Genomic DNA, 24964 nt, shown 5'->3' with positions numbered 1-24964 from the left:
CCAAGTCACTTTAATGTTCTCCCTACTCACCATCATCAGATTTCCTACCATGCCTTGTGCATATTTCCTAGTGTCCAAAATCCAAACTGCCCAAAAAAACCAAAGGTAGAAAGGCCGTCCTTTGCTCCGATATGGTGTCAATTGCATCTCATCTGAAGAAGGAAAGTCTGTCTCACTCATAGATGGTAGTTGCGGCTAAATTAACAGCATAAAAGGCTATGAAGAGTGCAGTCAAGGCCAAAGCAATCGTAGCAGACAAGGCCACAATGCCACAAAGGCAGCTGCAGTTGTTGCGAAGGCCGCCCTAAAAGTAGTAGCCATTACTACTGATGATGAGGCTTGGAAACCTTGGAGGAGCTAATTCGACAATATCCCAAGATGAGAAGCAAAAAAGCAGGGAGTTTGACTTGAAGAACGAAGTTCAATCTATGATGGTTTCACTTGGGGTGGTCATGAAAACTAGGAGGGAGAGGGAAGGGGGTTGAGTGGAGGGAAGAGGGGAGTGAGGCTACACACAAAAGCTAGCATATCTACAAAATGTTCGCCTCTATTCATGTCAAGACACACAACATCCCTTCCGATTTAGCTACAAAATTCTTGCCAAGCCTCCTATTTTGCATAAATGCTCAATTTTCAAGCAGGATCACAACATCCCTTCCAATTTTACGCTGCAAAACTTGTTGAATGTCATGCCTTGTAATTTTTGATAGGATATGTTGAGGTGTAGCAACCAAACAAGGGAGATTGGAGCAGCTCTGGTGAGAATACAACTTGATGATTTTGTGTATGACTTTTTCAAATTTCTCAATCTCTTGTTGATCCAATGCGAGTCAGAAATGCCGAACTGATTAAAGCTCAAAATTACAAACTCAATGTAAAAAATTACAGGAAATCAAGGCTCTGTTCTGAGCCACTGGATTCACCGTCCACATAAGAGTGACCTGCATTCACATCAAACATGGGCTGTTCTACTTTCTCTTTTCCTTTTTGTGATACTTGCATACCACTATCTGCATTGCTTTGAGGAGATCCTCCTGATCTCAATCTGCCTATCCATGGCGAAGTATGTGAACCACTGCTAGAGGACACTAAAGGTCCACTAATATTTTGTGATTGCTGTTGTGAATTCTGTGCAGCATTACTATTTTGTGCATCTACATCATCAATCACATTTACTGCTTTATACTAGCTACTCATCTCATAAAAAACAGCATCTCTGCTTATTGTAAACTTATGAGTAGAAGGGTTATAGCATCAATACCCTTTCTGCTACAGAGAATAACCATAAAGATGCACTTCTCAGCTTTTGGATCCAACTTGGATCTCAACTCATCTGGCACATGAACATAGGCAATGCAACCGAGTTGAGAGAAGCTAATTGAGTCATAAGACTCCACATATAGTTGACATGAGCTGCCAAAGTAGTACCACTAACCATCTTCAATTCAAAGAAATAGATTTTAAGTGATAATTTAGAGATGTGAGAGCTAGCACCAAAAATCATGTCAAGCTTCTGCCAAGCTTCTGAAGGAGACTCTAAGTCAGAGATGTGGTGAATATAATCATCTCCTAAAGCAAGAGCAATGATACCATATGCTTTTTCTTCTCTAGTGGGATCCCTTGCCGGTCGTGTCGGAGTTGAGGATTCTCCAGCATTGGAGGCTGTAGAAGAAGCGGTTGGAGTCGGTTTGACAAATGAGAAATATCTGGTTTCCTACCAGTATACCTCTCCTCTAGTGTCATGCCATGTATTGCTACAGTGGGAGTCCTGTTCATTATGTAGACTGCTTTAGCAACTGCTTCAGCCCAATAATAATCTGGCAGGTCTTTTTCGTTGAGCATGGCATGAGATACCTCTCCAATACATGCCTGTTTTTCCTTTCAGCAAGTCCATTTTGCTGTGGAGCATGACTGCATGAATATTGCTGCTTTATGCCATGCTCTTGTAGGAACCTTGCAAACTCATTTGAGAGGTACTCTCCCCCTCCATCTGACCTTAGGCATTTTATTTGCAGGCCTGTTTCTTTCTCAACCATAGCTTTAAAAACTTTAAAATGCCCAAATACTTCACTTTTCTTTTTTATAAAATACACCCAAAATTTTCTGCTGTAGTCATCAATAAAAGTGACAAAATAATGACAGCCTCCAATATATGTAGCTTTAGTAGTCCACACATCGGAGTGGATTACTTCCAATGGCCTCTTACTCTCTTGAACATGTCTAGGAAATGGTTTCCTTGCCTGTTTTCCAAATTGACAAGCTTCACATACCTAATGCATTTCTGCAACCTTGAACTTAGGCAATCCTGCAACAATATTTTGGGCGTGCATTAATTTAAGTCGATGTACATTAACTTGACCAATGCGTTTATGCCAGATATCAATATCTGCAACTACACCGGTCCCATGTGCAAACATTGTTGCACTCAATTCAGGCATGTCCGCATCCAACATAAACATCCTGCCCTTCTTCTTCCCTTTTTCTATCAAGCGACCTTTATTTTTCATATCCTCAACAAAGCATCCATGAGGATTAAATCTGACCTTCAAGCCCTGCTCAACCATTTGACCAACAGAAAACAGGTTCTTGGTGATATTCGAGACATGAAATACATTAGATAGGTATTTCTTTTTCCCATCCTGCATAGAATAAGGAATTTTACCAATCTGCACAATAGGATGTGCAGTATCATCACCAATCTCCACAAATCCTGGTCTTTTCATTTTCCTTGCATCCTACATCCATTCTGCATGACCTGTCATGTGGTTTGATGCACCTGAGTCAACATACCACACATCATTGCTTTCTTCTGCACTTGTCACAGAATTGGTCATGTGATGCACCATAAACAAATGCTCATTTGTGTCATCACCCTGTCTACTAGAGGATGCATAATTGCCTTGCTGCAATTTTCCAGTCATGATGTCATTCTGCTTTTTATAGGAGTCTTTAACCATATGACCCATATTACCACAGTAGTAGCATTCAAAATTGCTGTTTGCATAATGGCCTCTCTAACATCCACCATGACCTCTTTGGTACTCCTGAAGAAGATGCACCACCATTTCTCTGCTCTTCAGAAATTAGAAGAGCAACCAACTCCTCAAAATCAAGAAAATTCTCACGGACGGCAATGGATGTACGGAATTGAGCATAATCCTTTCCTAAACGATTCAAGGTCACAGAAACTAAATCATCATCTTCCATTGGCGACCCAATAGAAGCAAGTGCATCTGCAATCTTCTTCACCTTCATGTGGTAGTCATTGATGCTCATATTCTCTCTCTGCACATTATGCAACTCCTGCTTGAGCTGCATTTTCCTGGCTTGCGTAGTTATGCTATACATTTTTGTCAAAGTATCCCACGCCCCCTTTGGCATGCTTGCATCCTGAATATGCACAATCATAGAATCTGACATACTGATAGACAGCCAGTACATAACTTTTCTAGCTCTCTCATGCCAGCCTTTAAATGCCTGCAATTCCTGTTGATTGGGAACATTAGGAATAACTGGTTCTTGTTCAGCTCCAGTAATGAACTCCCAATAGCCTTTTCCCTTAAGGAAATTCGTCATTCTAAACTTCCATGCATGGAAGTTGTTCTTGTCAAGCTTTTCAGTGACTATCTATGAAAGAGCATCAGATGCCATTATAGAACACTGCAAAAATATTATGTCACTACAAAAAACACAACTTCTACCTCACAAGGGCAAATCTGCAAAAGTGACGAAAGTGGTATTTGACCACACAGTCACTTCCTCGTGACGATTTTGCATCAACAAGCAATAAGAATGATTCTGTCACTCCCAATATCTCTGTGCACAGGCATACGATGCAATTTCTGTGGCAACTTTTCATCGACCTACAGAACAGTGGTCGCACAGCAAAAACAAGGCACTTTTTTGAGTGCATGCGAAAAACTTCCACCACCAAAACAGGCACCAAAATGGCCTTGAATAAAAATAATAATGTCACCTAAGGCTTCTCCAGGCCCCGTAGCATATACTGTCCTCTTGCCACATCGCAAAGGGCATCCCAATCTAAGAAAGTGCACTCTTGCACTTTCTGGCTGTGCTACCTACAGAGATTTGCTCCCAAACTCGAAAAGGAAAGCAACACTGATCCTCTTACCAAGACACCGTGAACTTGGTTTGCTTTCTTGAGCTCCTTACCACGAACTGAGTTCTGATACCATGCGAATAGAGTGGGAGAGAAGTAAGGAGTCTCACTTGCAGCTTTCTCACATACACAATGGGGGAATACACACAAAGGTGGAGGCTGAAAACAATTTTCCTCTTCTTAGTTGTGAAAGACAAAAGAACTCTCTCTTAGTACAAAAGGAATAGGTCAACCCTATATGTGGGTCTCAAACCAAACTCAGCTAACCTAGGTGGCATACTTACTAAGCCACTAACTAGAGTACATAAAGAAAGCTGTCATCCATCTATTATTCATGAGCGGTGTACCAACCGCATTTGCAGCTAACAAGTCGGTGACATAAATGCACAACGGTCACCCTGGCATATCATGAGTGGAGCTTGATATCTCAATAGGCGGGTTTTGGCTTTCTAGGGTCCTGGCGATGTCTCGAACACTTTTCCCTTTTGCGCAACGGTGAAATTCCTTTAAGATTTGACAGAATTCAAAACTTACATTAAAATGATCAATTACTGCAGTCATAGAAATGGAGAATACACAACAATGCGATAGTGTAGAGAATGTCGATATATTTTATTAAAAAAGATCAGCCCTTGGGCCTTAGATACAAGATAGTGCCTTCAAGGGTAGGGGGTGGTCTAAGTCCTAAGAGTGGGCTGCAAGAGAATCTAGGGCTTCAAGCTTGGGTCACTCTATAGCTGCTTTGCTAGAGCCATGTCCTTGTCCATGACCGTGACGTGCTTTGCATGGATGGCACATAAGTTGGCGTCCTCGAATAGAGTGGTGGTCACTTGCTCCGCAGCCTCTTGGAGTAACCCCATAGCTCCTATGTTAAATTGCATGTCCTCCTTGTATCCCTGTGCTATCTCCCACACCACACATTGAAAGGGAGCACGCGGGATCATGTTGTTGGTGGTCTTCTGCATTTGCCTGATCTCCCTTAGGGCCTGCGCTCTTGGATTTGCTCTGTACGGTTGTGAAGCTTACACATTTGTTTTCAAAATTTTCAAGTCTGCTATTTTGGGAAAGTATAAGAAGTCTACAATGCCCCTACCCACACCTTGGTCTATGAGATGTGCACGGCGAGAAACAAACCAATGTGCAAGAGAAATGCTTAGAGGGTACCATTGCGTAATGAGCACAATGACTTGGAAGAGTAAAAAGAAATCTGGCTTGCAAACCTTTGAGATGAATGCTTTGAACAATGTCTACCTAGATGTTGAGAAACTGCAACAAGCAATGTTCAAATTCTATGGCATGAGAGAAGATGGTAAGAGGAAATCCATTATAGCATTGCACTTTACTTAATTCATTTCCTATATCATGTTTATCCTAATGATTTTTCTCTTTTGTTGTATAGATTGCAATGGAAAGCTCATATTTGTCATCAAAATGGATGAAGCTCAATTGGTGAAAGAACACAAGTTAGAGAGAGTCAGCATCTGCATTATGAATAAGGCCTTAGCCTTTGTTCAAGGGGATGAAGAAGTAGAGCAAGATTTCTCAGTGCAATCAGAGAAAGATATATGGTGGCTTGCAGCATTTGAGATCTGAAAGAGTGCCATGAGACATTGAAGTGGGTTCTAGATAGAACATGAATCCCATCGACGATCCGAAGACAAGAGGAAGGGCAAACATTGACAGTCGATGGCCATGGAACCTTTCAAGTTGAATGGCATCTTGTAGGTAATTTAAAAACCCTCAAGTGCTTGCATGGTTGTGATACAGGGGCAAATGCAATGAACACATGCCTTTATTGCATGTGTTTGCAATGTAAGCAAAAGGCTGGCTTACAATGGGAGAATGTCATTCTATCTTGCAACCAAATGCAAGCTCCCAATTGCAACAAGAAGGATCCAATGTGGGATCCCATCTTGCCCATCCCACTTGAGAGAGTACACATATGTACTTTACATGTAGAACTATGCATACTTGATAAGTTGTATTTGCATCTTGTTTATGCTTGGAATTCAATTCCGCAAGAAGTACCCGCACGGTGCATTGCAGAAGCTGAGAAGTTGCTATCAGAGATGGGATTCCATGGAGGACATGCCAAACTTAAGGAGGATAAGAAATTGTCTGGGGCAACACAAAATCTTCTTGCAAAAGTGTCCATGGGTGGAGGGAAGGCAAGGAGATTCCTATCGAACAACAATCTCGATAAAGACAAACATACATTGTCTCAAAGTAGTTTGGTTTGGGAATACTGGAAAGCATTGTGTGAATGCACGACCAATAAGGCTTCTCATCCTCAAGTAGCAACTTTGAGAGCTAAAGTATGGACAAAGGTAGATGCATTGATAAAATTGCTTCGCCAGGTTCAAATCGATGAGATGTATTACGAAAGGTTCAGGATGGTTGTGAAAGAGTTTATGCAATTAATGGTGAAAGCGTGGGGGGAGTCGCACATTATGCATTACATGGTAATATCAGCACCATCGTAATATGTAGCACTTGCTTTATAAACAATTTTTGTTGGCTGAAATGATTCTCATCATGTTTGCAGCATATTCTCTATGCACACGGACCATGGTTTGTACAAAATTGGGGTCCTTTGTCCATTTGGAATACACAAGCATGGAGAAGTCGCACTATAGAGCCAAGGCATCCTACTTCAAGAACTCAAGGCATGGAGGTGGTGTCACTCGCAACAGCAATGCATTGCATGAGATGTTCGACTAGTTTTTTAGATGTTTACTAGGAAGGACTTTGAAGTCTAAAAAGGCAAAGGCATGCGAACTTGCAAAAGCAGTTCGAATTGTATCAAAGAATAGAAGGCATAGTGCTTGGAAAACATCCATAGGGAGTCAAGGAGTCGCATGTTGGTTGCAAGCTAGAGTGAAAGAGGGGAGAAGATGGGTCCAACCACCAACAAAAGCTATGGTGTAATTGTATACAAATATGACATAAATATATTGCTTATTTTGACCACAATTTTTGCACTCACACGACGTTGGGGAAAGTGGGGACATGGTGAAGGAGGGGGGAGAGAAGGGAGGGGCATGGGGTAGGGCAAGGGGAGGGGTGGAGTGGTAGCAAGGGGGGGGGGGATGGGGGGTATGGGGGAGGGCGACGGGTGTGGGCGCGGTAAGTAGGTGGAGGGCAATGGGGGGGAGGGCGACGAGGGTGGGGGGGTTGGAGGGGTTAGGGCGGGGCCAGGGGGCACGATGAAACCCTAAACGTAATTAAAAGGGATGTCAAAACATGATGGGCCTATATAAAATGTTAAAAAAAACCCTAGCTCTCATTATTCAATGGCAAGAGTGAAGAACACTACTAGATCCACTCGCGTCGCCTCCACCCTTCCTCCTCTAGCTCCACCACCTCCATGGCATCTGTACACACGAGCCTATTCGAGTCCGGTGGCACCTCCCCTGACTCTCATGAGCCCTCCAACTCTTGTGAGGTCTCCCAGGACTCTTGTGAGCCCTCTTCAAACTCTCCTGAGCATGAGCCTTCCCCACAACCTTCCCCCCAGCCTTCCCCTCAGCCTTCCCCTCAGCCTCAGCCTCACCCTCAACCTTCCCCTTACCTTCCCCTCATAGCCTCAGCCTTTCCCTCAGCTTGACCCTCAGCCTTCCCCTCAGCCTTCTCCTCAGCCTTCCCCTTAGCCTTCCCCTCAGCCTTCTCCATGGCCTTCCCCTCCCCATGAGAGTCCTCTCTCGATCGAACAAAATGTGTTTGATAACCTCCCAGACATAGAGAGGCTTCCTGAGGGCCAACAGACTACCACCAGGAAGAGCACCATTTTCCCTCTCTCGGTGATACAGCCCATCGCAGAGATGATCCCTGTGCCCATGAGGAGGTTAAAGCAGATGCCGAGGAAGCTCCATCCCAAAGAAGGTCAAAGATCAAGACGTCAACGAGAGGAGGACTCGGAGGAGGATCAACACAGACAAGAGCAGTGGAAGAAGTTCAAGGCAGACAAGAGGTTGTGGGCTGGTGTTCGAGTACCTGTAAGGCCCCCACCAAGAGTTAGGAAGCTGTACAGAGCAAAGCCAAGAGCGCGGGCCCTGAGGGAGATTAGGCAAATGCAGAAGACCACCGACAACTTGATCCCACGTGCTCCCTTCCAACATATGGTACGGGAGATAGCATAGGGATACAAGGATGACATGCGATTCAGCACAGGAGCTATGGGGGTGCTCTAGGAGGCTACGGAGCAAGTGACCACTACTCTGTTCGAGGATGCCAACTTGTGTGCCATCCATGCAAAGCACGTCACGGTCATGGACAAGGACATGGCTCTGGCGAAGCGGCTACAGAGTGACCCAAGTTTGAGGCCCTAGATTCTCTTGCAGCCCACTCTTAGGACTTAGACCACCCCTTGCCCTTGAAGGCACTATCTTGTATCTAAGGCCCAAGGGCCCATTTTTTAAAATAAAATATATCGACATTCTCTACACTATCGCATTGTTGTGTATTTTCCATTTCTATGACTGCAATTAACTGATCATTTTAATGTAAGTTTTGAATTATGTCAAATCCTGAAGGAATGTCACCATCACACAGAAGTGAAAAGTGTCCAGTACGTCGCCAGGACCCCAGAAAGCCGAAAACCCGCCATTCATGCCGTGGCAGGTTTTGGGCTTTCTGGGGTCTTGGCGATGTGTCGGACACAAGTCCAGAATGCCCAAATTCGCACCGTGGTAGGTTTTAGTCTTTCTGGGGTCTTGGAAACGTGCTGGACGCTTTTCCCTTCTACATGATGGTGAAATTCCTTCAGGATTTGACAGAAATGAACTTCTGATACTTAGAATTGGTGAAAATGATGCTAAATTGGCTAGAAATGTATTAAATTAACACAATTAAAATGATGGAGAAAATATATCATCAAAGACTTAAACAAAATACACTGGAATTCATGTGACGAGCAATGATAACTTAAAACAAATAATAAAGACATGTAGTCATGTATCCATTTAAATATATGTTTATATATACAAAAGGCCTCACAGGCTATCTTTCTTCTTGGCTAGTTCGAGTACATCAAGAATAGGGGTCTTTGCATCCCCTAGTGGATTCCTAGATATAAATATAGCCGCAAGAGCACTAACATCGTCCTCTCCTGCTGCTACCAAAGACATAGCCGTTGCTGTCAATGCCCTGCCATGAATGTTTGATCCAAAGGCATTGATAGCAGCTAGGCGGTGTACCAAAATAACTTTGTTGGCATTTCGAGTAATGTTGGAGTATCCGATAGCATGCGACAAAGCCTTGCACTTCAGTAGCTCCGAAGGACCTCGAGGAGAAAATCTGCTATGAAAGACCACAATATGCTCTGCGACTTTGCCAAAGTAATGGGCCAAAGAATGATCTCGCCCAAATGCGCTGTGAACATTACCCCGTCGAGATGAGAATTCATTAAGCTCAAACGTGTACTGCAACAATTCAACAAACATTAGAAGACCGACAAAACAAATTATATTGAAAGAACATCAAAATAAAAAATAGTGTTCGAACTTACCACTATAGTGTCGTCGGCTTCTATCCCTTCCTCATTTGCAATGTTAATGGAACCAGGTGCTGTGTGATGTTTCATTTGGGAGGTGGACGCTTTCTCCTGACCTGTGTTGGAGGTGGAAGCTTTTGCATGAGAGGGCTGTGCATCATATATACGAACATGTCTGCATGGGCCAAAGAATGATCTCGCCCAAATGCACTGCGAGCATTACCCCATCGAGATGAGAATTCATCAAGCTCAAATGCATCTTGCAACAAGTCAACAAACATTAGAAGACCGACAAAACAAATTATACTGAAAGAACATCAAAATAAAAAATATTGCTCAAACTTACCACTACAGCGTCGTCGGCTTCTATCCCTTCCTCATTTGCAATGTTAATGGAACCAGGTGCTGTGTGATGTTCCATTCGGGAGGTGGATGCTTTCTCCTGACCTATGTTGGAGGTGGAAGCTTCTGCATGAGAGGGTTGTGCATCGTATATGGACATGTTTGCATCCCTCATTGAAACTAGCATCGTCAAGAGAAAGCCTCATCCTCTCATAGTCCAAAAAGAATCTCTATGTCATGGAGGAATACGTACTCTTCTCCATCAATGATGAGGGGGGAGAAGGACCATAATTCAGAGTCTGGGTTAGCGGTTTCCAATGCAGATTCTTGTTCTACTGGGGGCTCTTGAAGTAGGCTCAATGCTTGAGCTGCTTCCATCTCCTCTATTGGATCGTTAAGACTCTCTTCCATGTAGATGTCCGAGTCTAGTCTAGGGATGACTAGATCAGTAGTTCTACTAGAGGGGGTGCTAGACGATGAGGCTTCTTCATCTAAATTTCCTTCTTGGAGAAGGAATATCAATGTCATCTCCCATGAAAAGAATTTGGTGCCTGTATTTCCTGTGATCCCTGCGTCTAGGATATCTTGAACTTCGACTGTCCTAAACCCTTTGTCTGTAAGGTTGTCACAAAAGCGGGCCAAGTGCTTTACAAACTTGGGTTCCTCTACGAACAGATACTTTATGTAATCTATGGGAACCCATCTCTTTGAAGAGTGGTCAAGTGTATAGGCAAAATTTGAAAAATTATCTTGCATGTAAAGGATGAGATCTGAGATCATTATTGGCTCGCATATATGTGCCTAGGACATCTAAGGTCCTATCAAACACTAAAAATAGCTCTTCTGCACGATCTGCAAATGAAGTTCGTGAGATGAAGTCATGGAACGTAGTTCTAGCTGAATCCATGGCAAATAGCAGTTGATGGAGGGAGTAGCTTCTGAGGATGGGAGTTTCTATGGCTCTCTAAATGTGAAAGTGAGAATGTGATGTAAAAAGGGCTCTTACCCCTTAATATATATCAAAACCCTAAAAATTAAAATTAATCATAAAATCCCCAAATTTTTTGAAAAACATTTGCCATGAACTGAAAGGAGAAAACATTAAAAGAAATAACATTTTAATTTAATTGTCCATCATCTTTTGAACCAATAACTAGGATTTGACAGACAAAAAATTAAATGTTGCACTAGTCAAGCACATTGTTAGGCAATCTTCAAAGTTGCAGGAGGAATGAAATTGGCACTATGCATGCACTTCTCCACACCGCGGTTGATCTTACCACCATTTAAGGTAAAGTAGAAGGACTTTGACATGCTGGCCTCCATGACCAATAGGTGTTCTCGCACATCCCTTAGAGTCCATTGCGATGTGACATTCACATTCTTGACATCTCCCTCTTCAACATCAATAGACAAACTTACCCCCGTATTGTCTTCATCATTAGAGATCATTAGAGTCTAGGGGAAGCCACCGGCCATTCGTTTTCTTCCAACACCTGTACTGAAAAGCTAAATACAACATTTGGCGTGACAAATGGTATCTAATAACCACATTGTCTTTACATGCGTGACATTGAAACACATCACCCTTTTGGTTGCCTGACCTGGTTCCCCAATTCATCCCAAGTAAATCTTCAAGAGCATTTTCATCTACACGCTTGCAGGACCACATAGTTTTTATTCTATGCATATGTATATTCTGAAATAGAGAAGCAAAAATGTGTAGAGGCATAAACCAAGATAACCTTGCCCATTCGGATCCAAATGTAAACTTCATGGCCATGCCCACATCCTTTGCAATCTTGTCCTTGCACGATTGCAATGTCCTTGAGTCCACATTGCTGCAATCCATGTCTTGAAGTTGTGGTGGTGCAATGGTTTGCAGATGGCCATAGCTTGATGATGTCATTGGAGTGATGTATGCTGCATTATACCAATACACATTCTTCATTCGCAAGGAGGCCAACTTCTCCTCGGCATGCATTTGCTTACCTAAATCCTCATGAATCGTAGTGAACTTGCCTATGAATGATTCAACTGGTTTCCACTCCTCGAGGTCCCAAGGGAAAACATCTGCCACCATGAATAAGAGCTCTTAGAAACCAAACACAAAATTTCCAATTGGACTCATTACACTTACAGGTGAAAAGGGTACATAGATAGAAAGGCTCACAGTGTGATGGTATCCTAGATTGAGAATGATGGAGGAAGCCGCATATCTTTTCCCATGTAAACATGTTGCACTTTTGTGAGCCATCCTTTCTTCCCAAACTTGAACTTCAAGATGTGCCCCTTCCACTCATGCAAGATGTCACCTCTCTTGCTCTTGGGAAGCTTATGTGGACCTTTGGTCGATCCTTTCATCACTATCCAGTCATTTAAGTAGTAGGTGCAAGGGATCCACTCATCCAATGCATTTTTGGTGTTGTGGAAGACACAAGAGGTCGTAGCATTGCGTGGTCTTGTAGCCTTGCTCCTCACCCTGCTTGCAGAGGTTGTAACAACAAGAATGGGACTCCTATACAAGGCAATGCAGCTCCAACAAAGGCACAAAAGAGGGAGAAGGAGAGGGACAGAGTAGCAGCAACAGAGGCACGGAAGAGGGAGAAGGAGAGGGACACAACAGCTCCAACAGAAGCACAAAAGAGGGAGAAGGAGAGGGACAGAGTAGCAGCAATAGAGGCACAGTAGTGGGAGAAGGAGAGGGATAGAGCAACAGCAACAGAGACACAGGAGGGGGAGAAGGAGAGGAATAGAGCAGCTCCAACAAAGGCACGGGAGAGGGAGAGGGGAGAGAGAGAGAGTGAGAGGAGCTGCAGCAAGCAGGTTAGAGTAGGAGGAAGCAGAGAAAGAGGGGGAAGAGGAAAAATGTGTGGGATTTGGTTCAAATCTGAGTGATTTGTCAAGCTGGACTAGAATAGTGGGGGGCAGAGGCCCTAGAAAGAGGAAGGGGAGAACAAAAATTCACCATTTGGGCCCTACCATCCCATTGAATGCAGTTTTGGGCTCATGTGGGGGAGGTGCACCTAGTAGGAGGGTCAAACATGGGTTAAGAGGAGGGGGGGATGGTTTGAGTGGTCCCTAGTGTAAGGGGAGCAACCAATAGGGGCTCTCTAAAGGCTTGCCCACCCTCCACCTCAACATACTATTTCCCCACACCTTCTAACACTCTCATTGGTACACCTCAAATCACTCCCTAATCCAATTAGGACACACTAATTAGAGGCCCTTTTGAGACCCCAATTCTCCCCTAATGTCTTGCGGAATTAAATTCCAAGCATAAACAACATGCAAATACAACAACTTCTCAAGTACGTGCAAATTTGCATGCAAAGTACATATGTGCACTCTCTCTAGTGGGATGGGCAAGATGGGATCCCACTTTGGGTCCTTCTTATCATGATTGGGAGCTTGAGTTTGGCTGCAAGATAGAATGCCATTCTCCCATTGTAAGCCATCCTTTTCCTTACGTGTTGCGAACACATGCAATAAAGGCATGTGTTCATTGCATTCGCCCCTCTATCACAACTATGCAAGCACTTGAGGGTTTTCAAATCACTAGCAAGATGCCATTCAACTCGAAATGTTCCATGCCCATCGACTGTCAGTGTTTTCCCTTCCTCTTGTCTTCAGATCGTCAATGGGATTCCTGTTCTATTTAGAACCCACTTCAATGTCTCATGGCACTCTTTTGGAGTCTCAAATGTTGCAAACCACCATATCTCTTTCTCTGATCGCACTAAGAAATCTTGCTTTACTTCCTCGTTCCCTTGAACAAAGGCTAAGGCTTTATTGATAATGCAGATGCTCACTCTCTCTAACTTGTGTTCTGTCACCAATTGAGCTTCATCCATTTTGATGACAAATATGAGCTTTCCATTGCAATCTGTACAAAAAAATAGAGAAATCATTAGGATAAACATGATACAGAAAATGAACTAAGTAAAGTGCAATGCTATAATGGATTTCCTCTTACCATCTTCTCTCATGCCATAGAATTTGACCATTGCTTGTTGCAGTTTCTCAACATCTAAGTAGACATTGTTGAAAGCATTCATCTCAAAGGTTTGCATTTTCTTTTTACTCTTCCAAGTCATTGTGCCCCTTACGCAATGGTACCCTCCCAACACTTCTCTTGCACGTTGGTTTGTTTCTCACCGTGCACGTCTCACAGACCAAGGTGTGGGTAGGGGCACTGTAGACTTCTTATACTTTCCCAAAATAGTAGACTTGAAAATTTTGAAAACAGATGTGTAAGCTTCACGACTTACACCAGCATTATCACAAGCTACAAGCATCTCCTTTGCATCCACAATATCCTTGAATTCCTTCATCACCTCTTTAGCAACCTGCACACATAGGCACTTGTGTCTTGGGTCCCTTAAGTGGAGAACCATTCCCTATGGGGAGTAACATGGAATGAAGCACTAGAATCCAAAATCCAATCCTGGGAATATGCATCATCTGAAGTGGTAAGCAACTCTGCAAATAAACTAGACATGAAGAGAATGTCATTGTCACTATCAAGTGTGACTGCATTGATCTCCTTGATCTTCACTTTTCCTTTGTTCTCCCTTGGACTCTCTTCCTTCTGATTTGCACCCCAATTTGCATTCTTTTTCTTATCCTTTTGCTCTCTTTTAAGCTCGTAGAAATCCTTTTTCATGTGGCCCTTGTTGCCACAATAGTGACACTCAATGTTCCGTGCCTTGGACTTGCTACGGGACTTTCCTCTTTCTTGAAACTTCCTCCTGGACTATAATCTGCCCCTTTGCACATTTAAATCTGCATTTTGCTTGTTGCCTTCCATTGACTTCCATCTAATCTCCTCGTCCAACAAGCTACCAACCACATCATCAAAGTTCAATACTCCACTAGGTGCAGAGTTACTAATAGCAGTACGGAAAGTATCCCATGAGGATGGTAATGAGCATAAGAGAAATATTGCCCTCATTTCCGCATCGAAATTCAGCTTTTGAGCTTGAAGCTGATTGAAAATGATATTAAATTCATTCAAGTTCAAAGCTATGGATACTCCCTCCTTCATGTGTAGCTCAAACAATCTCTTCATGAGATAGACTTTGTTTGAGGCAGTCTCTTTCTCATATGTAGCACACAGCTTTTCCCATAAAGCTTCCGTAGTCTTTTCAGTGACTACTGTGAAATAAATTGTCTCCCCAAGATGAACTCTAATGGTAGACTTTGCCAATGCATCCAACTCATTCCATTCATCCGTGGACATAGCTGCAGGCTTAGCTGCAATCCCTTGCAAGGGTTTTATCTGCTTCTTTTGAATAAGCACATCCCTTATTTGTTCTTTCCACAAAGAAAAGTTTGTCCCATCAAACTTTTTAATGCTGAAAAACTCCTTTTCAGACATGGAAGAGGATGCCATGATGCAAATAAAGCAAAATCCCAAATGCTAGTGCTTGCAAGACAGAATCACACCAAATACCAGGTGCACCCAAATGTGTATGCCATAATAGAGTGAAATATCACCAAAACTCAAAGCTCAAAGCATCAAAAGATACAACTGACTCATGTGCATGTACTATGCATCCATATGAGCAAATCTGGCCCAAAAGAAAATGCCAACTGCAATGGCAATCCAAAATGCCAATAAGTGCCAAATGGCTCAAGCATAAACACTGTCCATGGGCATATGCATCAACAATATCTCATCTAAGAGAGCATAACACTATCAGTGCATCAACTGCAATGTGTCAAAGCTGTCCCTTAACATAAAATAGCATCCATGTGCAAAGCGTCCATAAAAAATAGCATCTCACAAGGCAATCTGGGCCTATCAGCGCATCTAATAAGGATCGCAATGCATCCAAATGGCCTATAAATCATCCACTACAACCCAATGCACACCACAAATGAGTGCACACAGCTCAAACTGCAACTAGAGTGATCTGCATAAGGTATGCTCAAGAAATCATGGTCCCATGGCAATGACCGCTACTAAAAATAGAACCTGAGATGCCTCAAAACATGGGCGCCATTGCATAATCAGACTCAACAAGGCAATCTGCAAATATCTCTCTTCTACTGAAACTCCAAAATCCCAACCGATGAGTGAGAAATGGGAGTCAACATTTATCCACTGCCATGTGGCATAAATCTAAGGTGTCAAAACCTTAGAATGAAAAACGCATAATAGAGCAACGAAATCAAATACACAGAGATCTATAACTCTGAAAATACTCCACCGAATTGCACAAGAATTGACAGATAGGGGTTTTTAGGTGTTTGGAATGCAATGGGAGAGACGGTTTTGGAAACTGTGGTCCCAATCACTGGGTCCAACACACGGACTGAAAAACGTTTTCTGAAACTGAACTGCTTGTAAACTCCACCAGAGTGCGAATGATGAGCAACTTAGAAGTTTTAGGAGCTCCTAAGTCCAGAAGAATTGACAGATCTGCAAATGGTTGCTCCAAACTTGAGTTCCAACGCCCGGGCAGAAAAACGTTGAAACTGACATAGTGAGCCGAAAATCCAATGAAATGATCCCAAATTCAAGAATGAAGGTGTTTCCAAGCTCCTAAAGTGAAATGGACACCAAAAGCAGGCAATGGTTGCCTCTACAAGTCAATACGGAGTCTCTGTCGTCGAACGAAATAGGGAAAAGCTAAAAAAATGACTTTTTCTTTGAAAACACTTAACAGGCTCTCAAAACCACTTCGCAAAACCAAAGTGACTTTTCCAAAGGTTCCTTCAAGGTCTCTACACACTCGGATGCAAGTAAAGTCACCCACAAAGATTCCCATAGAGCTTCTCCTTCCTCCCACAGAGCTGCTGAGCTTCCAGGCATTCACGCACACTCAGCTAGATCACCCGAGCTCTAATACCAGTTGAGAGTGCTCTCAACGAAAGCAGAACAAAAGTGGGAGAGAGAGAAACAGAGAGCCACACAAGTTTTTGGTGGGTGCAAAACACTCTAATCTTCTTTTTCATTCATTTATATATGTGTTTGAGTATTGTACATAATCGGGGTAAAGGCACAGTGACTTTTAACCCCCACATCCTGCCAACCAAAAGAGCCCTCTTTTCCATACAATGCATGAGCTAGTTTGGTTTGTTGGAAATGGACATGCGGGGTTGCTTGGTTATTGCAATCGGTTAAACAATGCTCAGTCAATGGCTATGCAAGCAAGCGAGATGCGCAAAGCCCAAGTAGAGATGCTAGCGCATTTAGGAAATAGCACCATTATTGCAATGCATAACGCTATGCATGATCTTCAAAGGAAGAACTAGGATCATCATGATAAAGCCAAAGCATTGGACTTGGAGCGACATAAATTAGAAGAGCCACTCTCTAAGCTAGCTGAAACCAAAAAGGCTTGGAAAGATCTATATACAATCAAGTTCAACGAGCCATAGAGAAGGAACGAAAGAAGGTATAAGAACGAGCGAAAAAGAGGAAAGAAACACCTTTGGGATTGAAGGATAGGAAAAGAAGGTACATAACATGGATGCATTGGCACCCACTAGTGGTGCTAGAAAGAGGACTAGGAGCTACAAGGTTGGTTATCAAATGTTCCAATGAAATTACACTCTTTTGTGCTACAGTGTTCGTGACTAAGTTTTTCTTGTGTTCTTCTTTAGGAACTTCATGGAAGATGTGATGGGAAGAATGGAGGGGGATGATACTAACCGTTCATATGCTCTAGCTGTTTTATTGAAGTTAAACGATGTCACAGTGGAAAGACTGGTTGTGTGCATCTTGGAAATGACTATGCATGTGACATAGTGGGAGTAGGTGACATAAAGTTTTCTTTTGCAAATGGATCTGCATTTATTTTGAAAAATGTGAGACATGTTCCTAAGCTGACCAAGAGTCTCATTTCAACGGGTCAGCTAGATGATGCTGGTTTTTAGAGCATGTTTGGTTCTAAGAGTTTGAAAATTCAGAAGGCCTCTATGCTTTTGTCCAGGGGTGCCAAGTGTGGGACTTTGGTGTTTGATCATGTTGTTGCAATAATCGAGTAACCAAGCACTTCTTTATGGCATTGCCGGTTGGGCCAAATGAGCCAAAATGGGATGAAACTCTTATGCCATTTGGGTTATATACCACATTTGAGTTTCTCTAATTTTGAATTTTGTAAGCACTGTCTCTATGGGAAGCAAACTAAATCAGCCCATGAAAGAAGGGGAAAGAAAGAGTTTGAAAAGCTTGATTTGGTGCATTCAGACGTATGTGGTCCCATGGCTACACGGTCATTAGGCAGGGCTGAAAACTATGTGACATCCATTGATGATATAACTAAGAAAGTGTGGGCTTATGCTATAGCTCAGAAGAGTGATGTGTTCTAGGTATTTCAGAAATGGCTGGCCTTGGTTCAGAATTAGTCAGGTAGAACGCTTAAATTCCTACAGACTGACAATGGTGGAGAGTATCTCTCTCATGACTTTTAGCATTTCTATGATACACGTGGGATTAAGAGGGAGCTCACATCCCCTCGTACTCCAGAGCAAAATCCAGTTGCAGAAAAGATGAATCATACCATTCAAGAAAGGTTGCAATGCATGCTTTCCAATGCAAGTCTTTCTGGTGGTTTTTGGGCTGAGGCAATGAAGACTGCAGTGCTTAATAGATCACCTAGTAAGAGTTTGGATGGTGGTATTCCTGAAGAGGCATGGAGTGGCAAGAAGCCCTCTTACTCTCGTTTGTGTATATTTGGGTGTGAGACATATGCACATGTACCAAAAGAGCTTCGAAAGAAGCTAGATCCTAAGTCTACGAAATGCATCTTTCTGGGTTATGGTGAAAGTGGAGAGATGGGCTATCGTCTTTGGGATCCAGAAGCAAAGAAGATCATATGCAACCATGATGTAGTCTTCAATGAGAAGAAGATGCAAGGCACCCATGAGGGATGTGGAAATGAGGAGAATCACTTTTCAGGATGTGAATCCACCTGCATATGTTGATAGACAGCAAGCTGTCCATGCACCAAATGTGCAAGAAATGGTACCACCAAGTACTCCCACAAGTATACAATCAAGGGTAGATGATGAGCCAAATGTGGCTGATATACAAGTGGATCATCTATTGGTGGAAATGATGAGCCAAATGTGGCTGATATACAAGTGGGATAGCAAGCTAAAATGCCCTTGAGAAGATTATCTAGAGTGTCCAGACTGTGCCTGATAGGTTTGTTCCAGGGGTAGACTATGTGATGCTTACTGATTGTGGGGAGCCTTGTTGCTATAAAGAGGCTATGATGCGCGAGGATCAACGCAAGTGGGAGTATGCTATGCAATCAGAGATGAGTTCACTTATAAAGAATAAGACTTGGGACTTGGTTTCTTTGCCACATGGAAAGAAAGCATTGCCATGTAAATGGGTCTACAAGATGAAGGTCACAGGTGATGATGTGCTTAGGTACAAGGCTCATTTGGTCGCTAAAGGGTTCAAGCAAGAGAAGGGTGTGAACTTTGATGATATATTCTCTCCGGTTGTGAAGATGACCACACTTAGATGCATGCTTGGACTAGTGGCAACAGAGAATATGGAAAAAGGGCAAAGAGCATTTAGTTTGCAAGCTAAAGAAGAGTCTCTATGGTCTTAAGCAAGCACCTAGAGAATAGTATCATAAGTTTGATGCTTTCATTCGATCACAAGGTTTTGGAAGGAGTGAAATTGATCACTATCTCTACACTAAAAGGGCTAAGGATAATAGCCTGATACTCCTGGCACTATATGTGGATGATATGCTATTGGCTAGCAAGAATACTTATGAGCTAGATGCATTAAAGGCCAAGTTGCATGAGTCCTTTGATATGAAGGATTTGGGACTTGCAGGTCATATTCTTGGTATGCGCATCACGTGTGATCAGAGTAGGAAACTCCTTTGGCTTTCATAGGAGTATGTTACAAAAGTATTGCAACGTTTCAATATGAAGGAGGGGAAGGTAGTGAGTACTCCATTACCTCCATATGTGAAACTGAGTTGTACAGATAGTCCCAAATCAGATGAGGAGAGGGCCATGATGGCCAAAGTTCCTTATGCATCAGCAGTTGGGAGTCTTATGTATGCTATGATAGCTACTAGACCAGAGATTGCATTTGCAGTGGGAGTTGTTAGCCGGTATATGGCTAATCCAGGAAAGAGGCATTGGGAGGTAGTTAAGTGCATCATGATGTACATGAAGGGTACCAAGGAGATGTGCATCTGCTTTGGTAGAGGAGACATGCGTGTACTTGGATACAAAGATTCAGACTATGCAAGGCATGTGGATAGTAGGAGATCCACTTCTAGTTATGTGTTCACCTTTGCAAGTGGTGCAATGTCATGGATGTCTCGTGCACAGAAGTGCATTGCTTTGTCTACCACAGAGGCTGAGTATGTTGCAGCCACAGAGGGTTGCAAGGAGGCTATATGGCTTGATCTGCTAATGGGAGATTTGGGGATTCATATAGGTGTACCGACATTGCATAGTGATTCCATGAGTGCTATTCAGCTAGCACGGAATCCAGTCTTTCATGCAAAGACCAAACACATTGAGGTCAGGTACCATTTCAACAAGGAGGTACTTGAGGACAAGCGCATAGAGCTTGTCAAGGTTCATACAGATGATAACCTTGCAGATATGCTGACGAAGAGTCTACCTAGTCAGCGGTTTGAGTATTGTCGTGTATTGATGGGCATTGGATAGTATGCTCACTGGTTGTTCTCCCTTAAAGGCACATTGTCCTTTAAGTGGGAGGTTGTGGGGGTTAAAGGTCACTGTATCCTTACCCCGGTTATGTACAATACTCAAACACATATATAAATGAATGAAAAAGAAGATTAGGGTGTTCTGCACCCCCCAAAAACTTGTGTGGCTCTCTGTTTCTCTCTCCCGCTTCCGTTCCGCTTCCGTTGAGAGCACTCTCACAGGATCTACAAGGACCCTTCTACCCAAAGGTCAAGATGCTTCTTTCCTTGTGAACAAAGACTGTGGATTTTGGAAGCTCCCCTCAATCCCAGACTACGTGTGCTTGTATATTCAGCCTCCAACTCTAAGTGAGCCTGGTACTTGTTGGAGATGTCCTTGAATGGTGCCATGAGTAAAGGAGTGTAGAGAAGGAGGAGGTGTGGAGAAGCAGGCTTAAAGAAGCAGCATGCAGGAAGGGGGAGGGTAAGGAGGAGAAGGGATGGGGGAGGGAGGACCAGCAGTTGAAGAGGAGGACGGGGGGTGGACCAACAGGTGTGGAGGGTGAGGAGTAGGCGTAGAGGAGGAGGGAGGGAGGAGGGAGGAGTAGGAGGGAGTGAAGAGGAGAAGCAGGCGTGGAGGAGGAGGGAGGGGGAGGGGAGGAGGAGCAGGCATGGAGGAGGGAGGGAGGGGGAGGGGGAGGGGAGGAGGAGCAGGCGTGGAGGAGGGAGGGAGGGGGAGGAGGGAGTGAGGAGGGGGAGGCATGGAGGAGGGAGGGAGGGAGGGGAGGAGGAGGAGGAACGGGGAGGAGGGAGTGAGGAGGGAGGGAGAGAAGGGAGTGAGGAGGGGGAGGGGGAGGGGGGGGGGGAGGTAGGGAGGAGAGAGAAGGAGGGAGGGGATTCAAAATTCGAATTTTGAATTTTGAATTTTCTAGGAGTAAGAGTTTTGTAAGAGGTGGGATTAACCCACCTAGGTGAAGGGGGGTTAGGATTTTTTGGAACCTACCTTGGCCCTTTCATTAGGACTAATCCATTCTTTATGACTACAACAACATAACAATTAGCGTGTCACAAATCAAAGCATTCATGCTACAACACAATATGAGGCAACTAATACCCGTCCCCACAACATATGGCTCCACGGGTAACTACATTTGGACAAACACAGCACAGACAATAACCAAAAAGTTAGAATAAATTTCATTTATTGGTTCGCCCACTCACTAATTACACGACACTATCGACTCGGGATTCAAACACAATTAACAATTCAACCTTTTAGGGCTTGTTGCTTGGTATGCGTTCAGTGTGGCAACCGAAAGTGTGTTGAGTGTTAAAACACGTGGCGAAAAATGTTTTGTGGATTCATGATTTGGTGGCGTGTAAGGAGCGTGTGGGTGGACGGAAGTTGGAACGAACACCGAGTGAAAGTAGCTTGGAGTGCAAGCCAAGAAAGTGCCATCCCGTGATACATTTCACAGTACTTATAAGAAAGGAGAGGGTCCATTTCGTTAAGAATTCATCGTCACAACTCACTATGCCGAGCTCATCTTCCTTCTCAAAGTCATCGTCTCCCTCCTCCTCCTCCTCCTCCTCCTCCTCCTCAGCTGCCTCTATGGACCTTCACTGCTTCAATGAGCTCAACTCCTGCCACCCCAACAACAGCAGGAGCTTCCACCACTCTCCTCCTCCTCATCAGCCCAGTCGCATGGTTCATCACCATCGCCACCACCGTAAACACCCCAAGCACTCTCCCAAACACCACCACCACCACCTTCGCTCCCCCCCTCCCTTCCTCCTCCCTCACCTCCCCCCCATTCACCTCCTCAAACCCCACAAAAAGCTCGCCAAACACCTCCGTAAACTCCACCGCAAATTCCCCCCCCCTCCTTTCTTCCACCACCCCCCCACTTGCTGCCTCCATGCCCATCCTCCTCCTCCTCCTCCCGCTTTTGCCGCCGCTTCTCCTCCCTTCGACCACTGCCCCCCTTCTGCTCCCCCCTTCGACGAGCGCGCTTGCGATTTCGAGGAGTTCTCCCTACACCGCCTCCGCTCCCCTGCAGGCCGCCGATCGCACCACCCATGCCATAAGCCCCGCCGCCTCCGATCCAGGATTACAGCCGCGTCCCCTCCTGTTCCCGCCGCCGCCGCTGCTGAAACAGAACGTGGCGCTGACCCCGCTTTTGTTGAGATGGCTGTTGACATTCCCGCTGAGGACCGGGCAGGACCATCCAATGCTTGAGCCGGCAGGGGCTTCGATTAATTTGTTGCTCATAAGTGCGAATTCATAGCGTGTGAACGATTAGATGGATCCAAGCGCCAGGGGAGAAGCTAGCGGTCTTTGCTAGCATATGGTAGATCTGGTGAAGCATGTAAAGCTGCGAAAAGCTGTATCCTTGAGTATGTTATTCCGTAACCTTTCACTTTTTACTCTCTTTATAAGAACAATGGTTGATGTTTTGTAAATAGCTAGTTTGTTTGTCTTCAATCCCTTATTAAATTTGCAAATGCCTCTCCTTCTCCTCTTCACTAAAACTTATTTGTTTCATAAAACTTGCACGTTGGTAGCATTTTGCCTGTTTTGTCAAGATCAAAATTATGCCTTTCATACAAAAAGTGCATTGTGTTTTTATTTTGCCTTGTTGGTGACCTCAATATAACTTGATAGTTGTCAACCATAGAACTAGTACTACTTGTTTGTTTAAAACCGTGTGCAAACATCATATCTGGAATATCTCTCATTTCTCGTAGGAGAAGGTCAAATCTAGCAGGACGAATCGAATTTTCTTCAATTTGTTAAAGAGACAACCCATATGAAATACATGTTATTAAATTTTGCCTTGTTTGTGAGCTCAATATAAATTAATATTACTATTTGTTTGCTAAAACTATGTGTGCAGACATCGTATCTGGAATATCTCTCATTTCTCAAAGGAGAAGGTCAAATCTATCGCGACGAATCGAATTTTCTTGAATTTGCTATAGACAACCCATATGGAATGGATATTATTAAGAAGAAATGATGTCGTTGTTAGTAGGAGGATCTTCCAGAAGAGTCCTCGATGATTCTCAAATTTCAGCAACTCGATTTCTACATGATTCGAGATGGACTACATTGACATAGGGGTGGTGGGTCCGTTATCCTATCGAGAGGTATGGGTGGGAAACCCAAATGAATCGAAAGATACAATGTTCAGTTTAGGAAGGGACCATAAATCTCCAATTTGATGGGCAAACAATGCGGAGTGAACCCGTACGTGATGGATTCATAATCTTTCAAATAATTTGGTGATTTTGAACTTCAAATATGTGGTGGGAGAATCTTCCCAAAATATGTGATGGATTCCAATTCAAAGTTGCCAAAAGATCCCATCTCCCCATGTTGTATTTTGCCTCTTTTGCATCTCAAAGGGCCAAGGCCATAAAGGAAAGATTGATCTTGACTTGTTGGATATGTTGATTACAATAAACACTTAGCATTTTGATTGCAATTGAGAAGTTTGCACATACAAATGAGCCAATGTAAGTGTGTCATGTAATGTCATCAAGATTATTTGTAGATTTGAGGCTTCCACCACTTGCCTTCTAGCAATTTCACACTTTTGATTAGAGATTTTAAACACTTGTGACACAAAATTTCAATCATTGAACTCCACTCTATACTTTTTCTTTATGCAATAAAAATAGTGTGAATGCATTGTAATCTTTGCATTGTGTTAATATGCACATCAAAATTTTATGATGTTCCATTAAATCACAACATTAAGTGATACACACCTAATTCCATTGATCACTAGTGAGGACATAATATTGCATCATTGTGTATTAATACAACCAGGTCACATTTTCATCGACATTTTAGTCATAGTGGTGTAGTTCTCTTTTTAAACATGGTTTAGTAGTTAGTTAGCAAATCCTTGTTCAACACTATTAAACTTATTTGATACACTTTTATAAGACCTCAAATTCAAAGTTGTAGCTCTTATCAACTACTAAAGTATTAACGTTAGTTAAGTAACTATTCACTGTGTAAGATAATATGTTGGGACTATAATTTGTGGGACTATATAATGTAGTGCTTGTGCATTGCCAATGCAAGAAATGGACCCATTATATCATTAGCCAGCAACTCAAATGACTTAATTGTAATGTAGGATTTTATATCATAAGACACTAGCTCAAATGGCACAGTTGTAATGATGGGATTTATATTCCTTGTTGGTTTCATGGTGGAAGTTTTGAATGGTTTGCAAGTTAGACAAGTCTATATTAAACACATATAATAGGGGGGCTATGAGAGAAAAAAAGTTTGGGAAAGCAAGAGGGGTGAAAAGGAAGGGGTCATTAACCTAAGATACATCAAACCCC

At 43.2% G+C, this 24964-nt stretch overlaps 1 protein-coding gene across 2 annotated transcripts; it reads left to right on the top strand.

Moving 5' to 3' along the window:
* Positions 1-22125: 22125 nt before the first annotated feature.
* Positions 22126-24106, top strand: LOC147883505 (uncharacterized). Of its 2 annotated transcripts, none has more exons than XM_087399848.1 (2): positions 22126-22996; positions 23582-24106. In XM_087399848.1, exon 1 carries the CDS (start codon positions 22134-22136, stop codon positions 22836-22838), a length of 705 nt encoding a protein of 234 aa, XP_087255974.1. In that variant the 5' UTR covers positions 22126-22133; the 3' UTR covers positions 22839-22996; positions 23582-24106. The 2 variants fall into 2 exon arrangements, with proteins under 2 accessions (XP_087255974.1, XP_087255975.1); XM_087399849.1 differs by lacking the exon at positions 23582-24106 and adding an exon at positions 23497-23578.
* The last annotated feature ends 858 nt before the right edge of the window (positions 24107-24964 follow it).

The sequence above is a fragment of the Dipteris shenzhenensis genome, chromosome 28, assembly GCF_047967505.1.
Source record: "Dipteris shenzhenensis isolate YYH24624 ecotype China chromosome 28, Dip_SZ_1.0, whole genome shotgun sequence".
NCBI lineage: Eukaryota > Viridiplantae > Streptophyta > Polypodiopsida > Gleicheniales > Dipteridaceae > Dipteris > Dipteris shenzhenensis.
The sequence above is the reverse complement of the archived record's forward strand: the minus strand, read 5'-3'. Positions and strand labels throughout refer to the sequence as shown.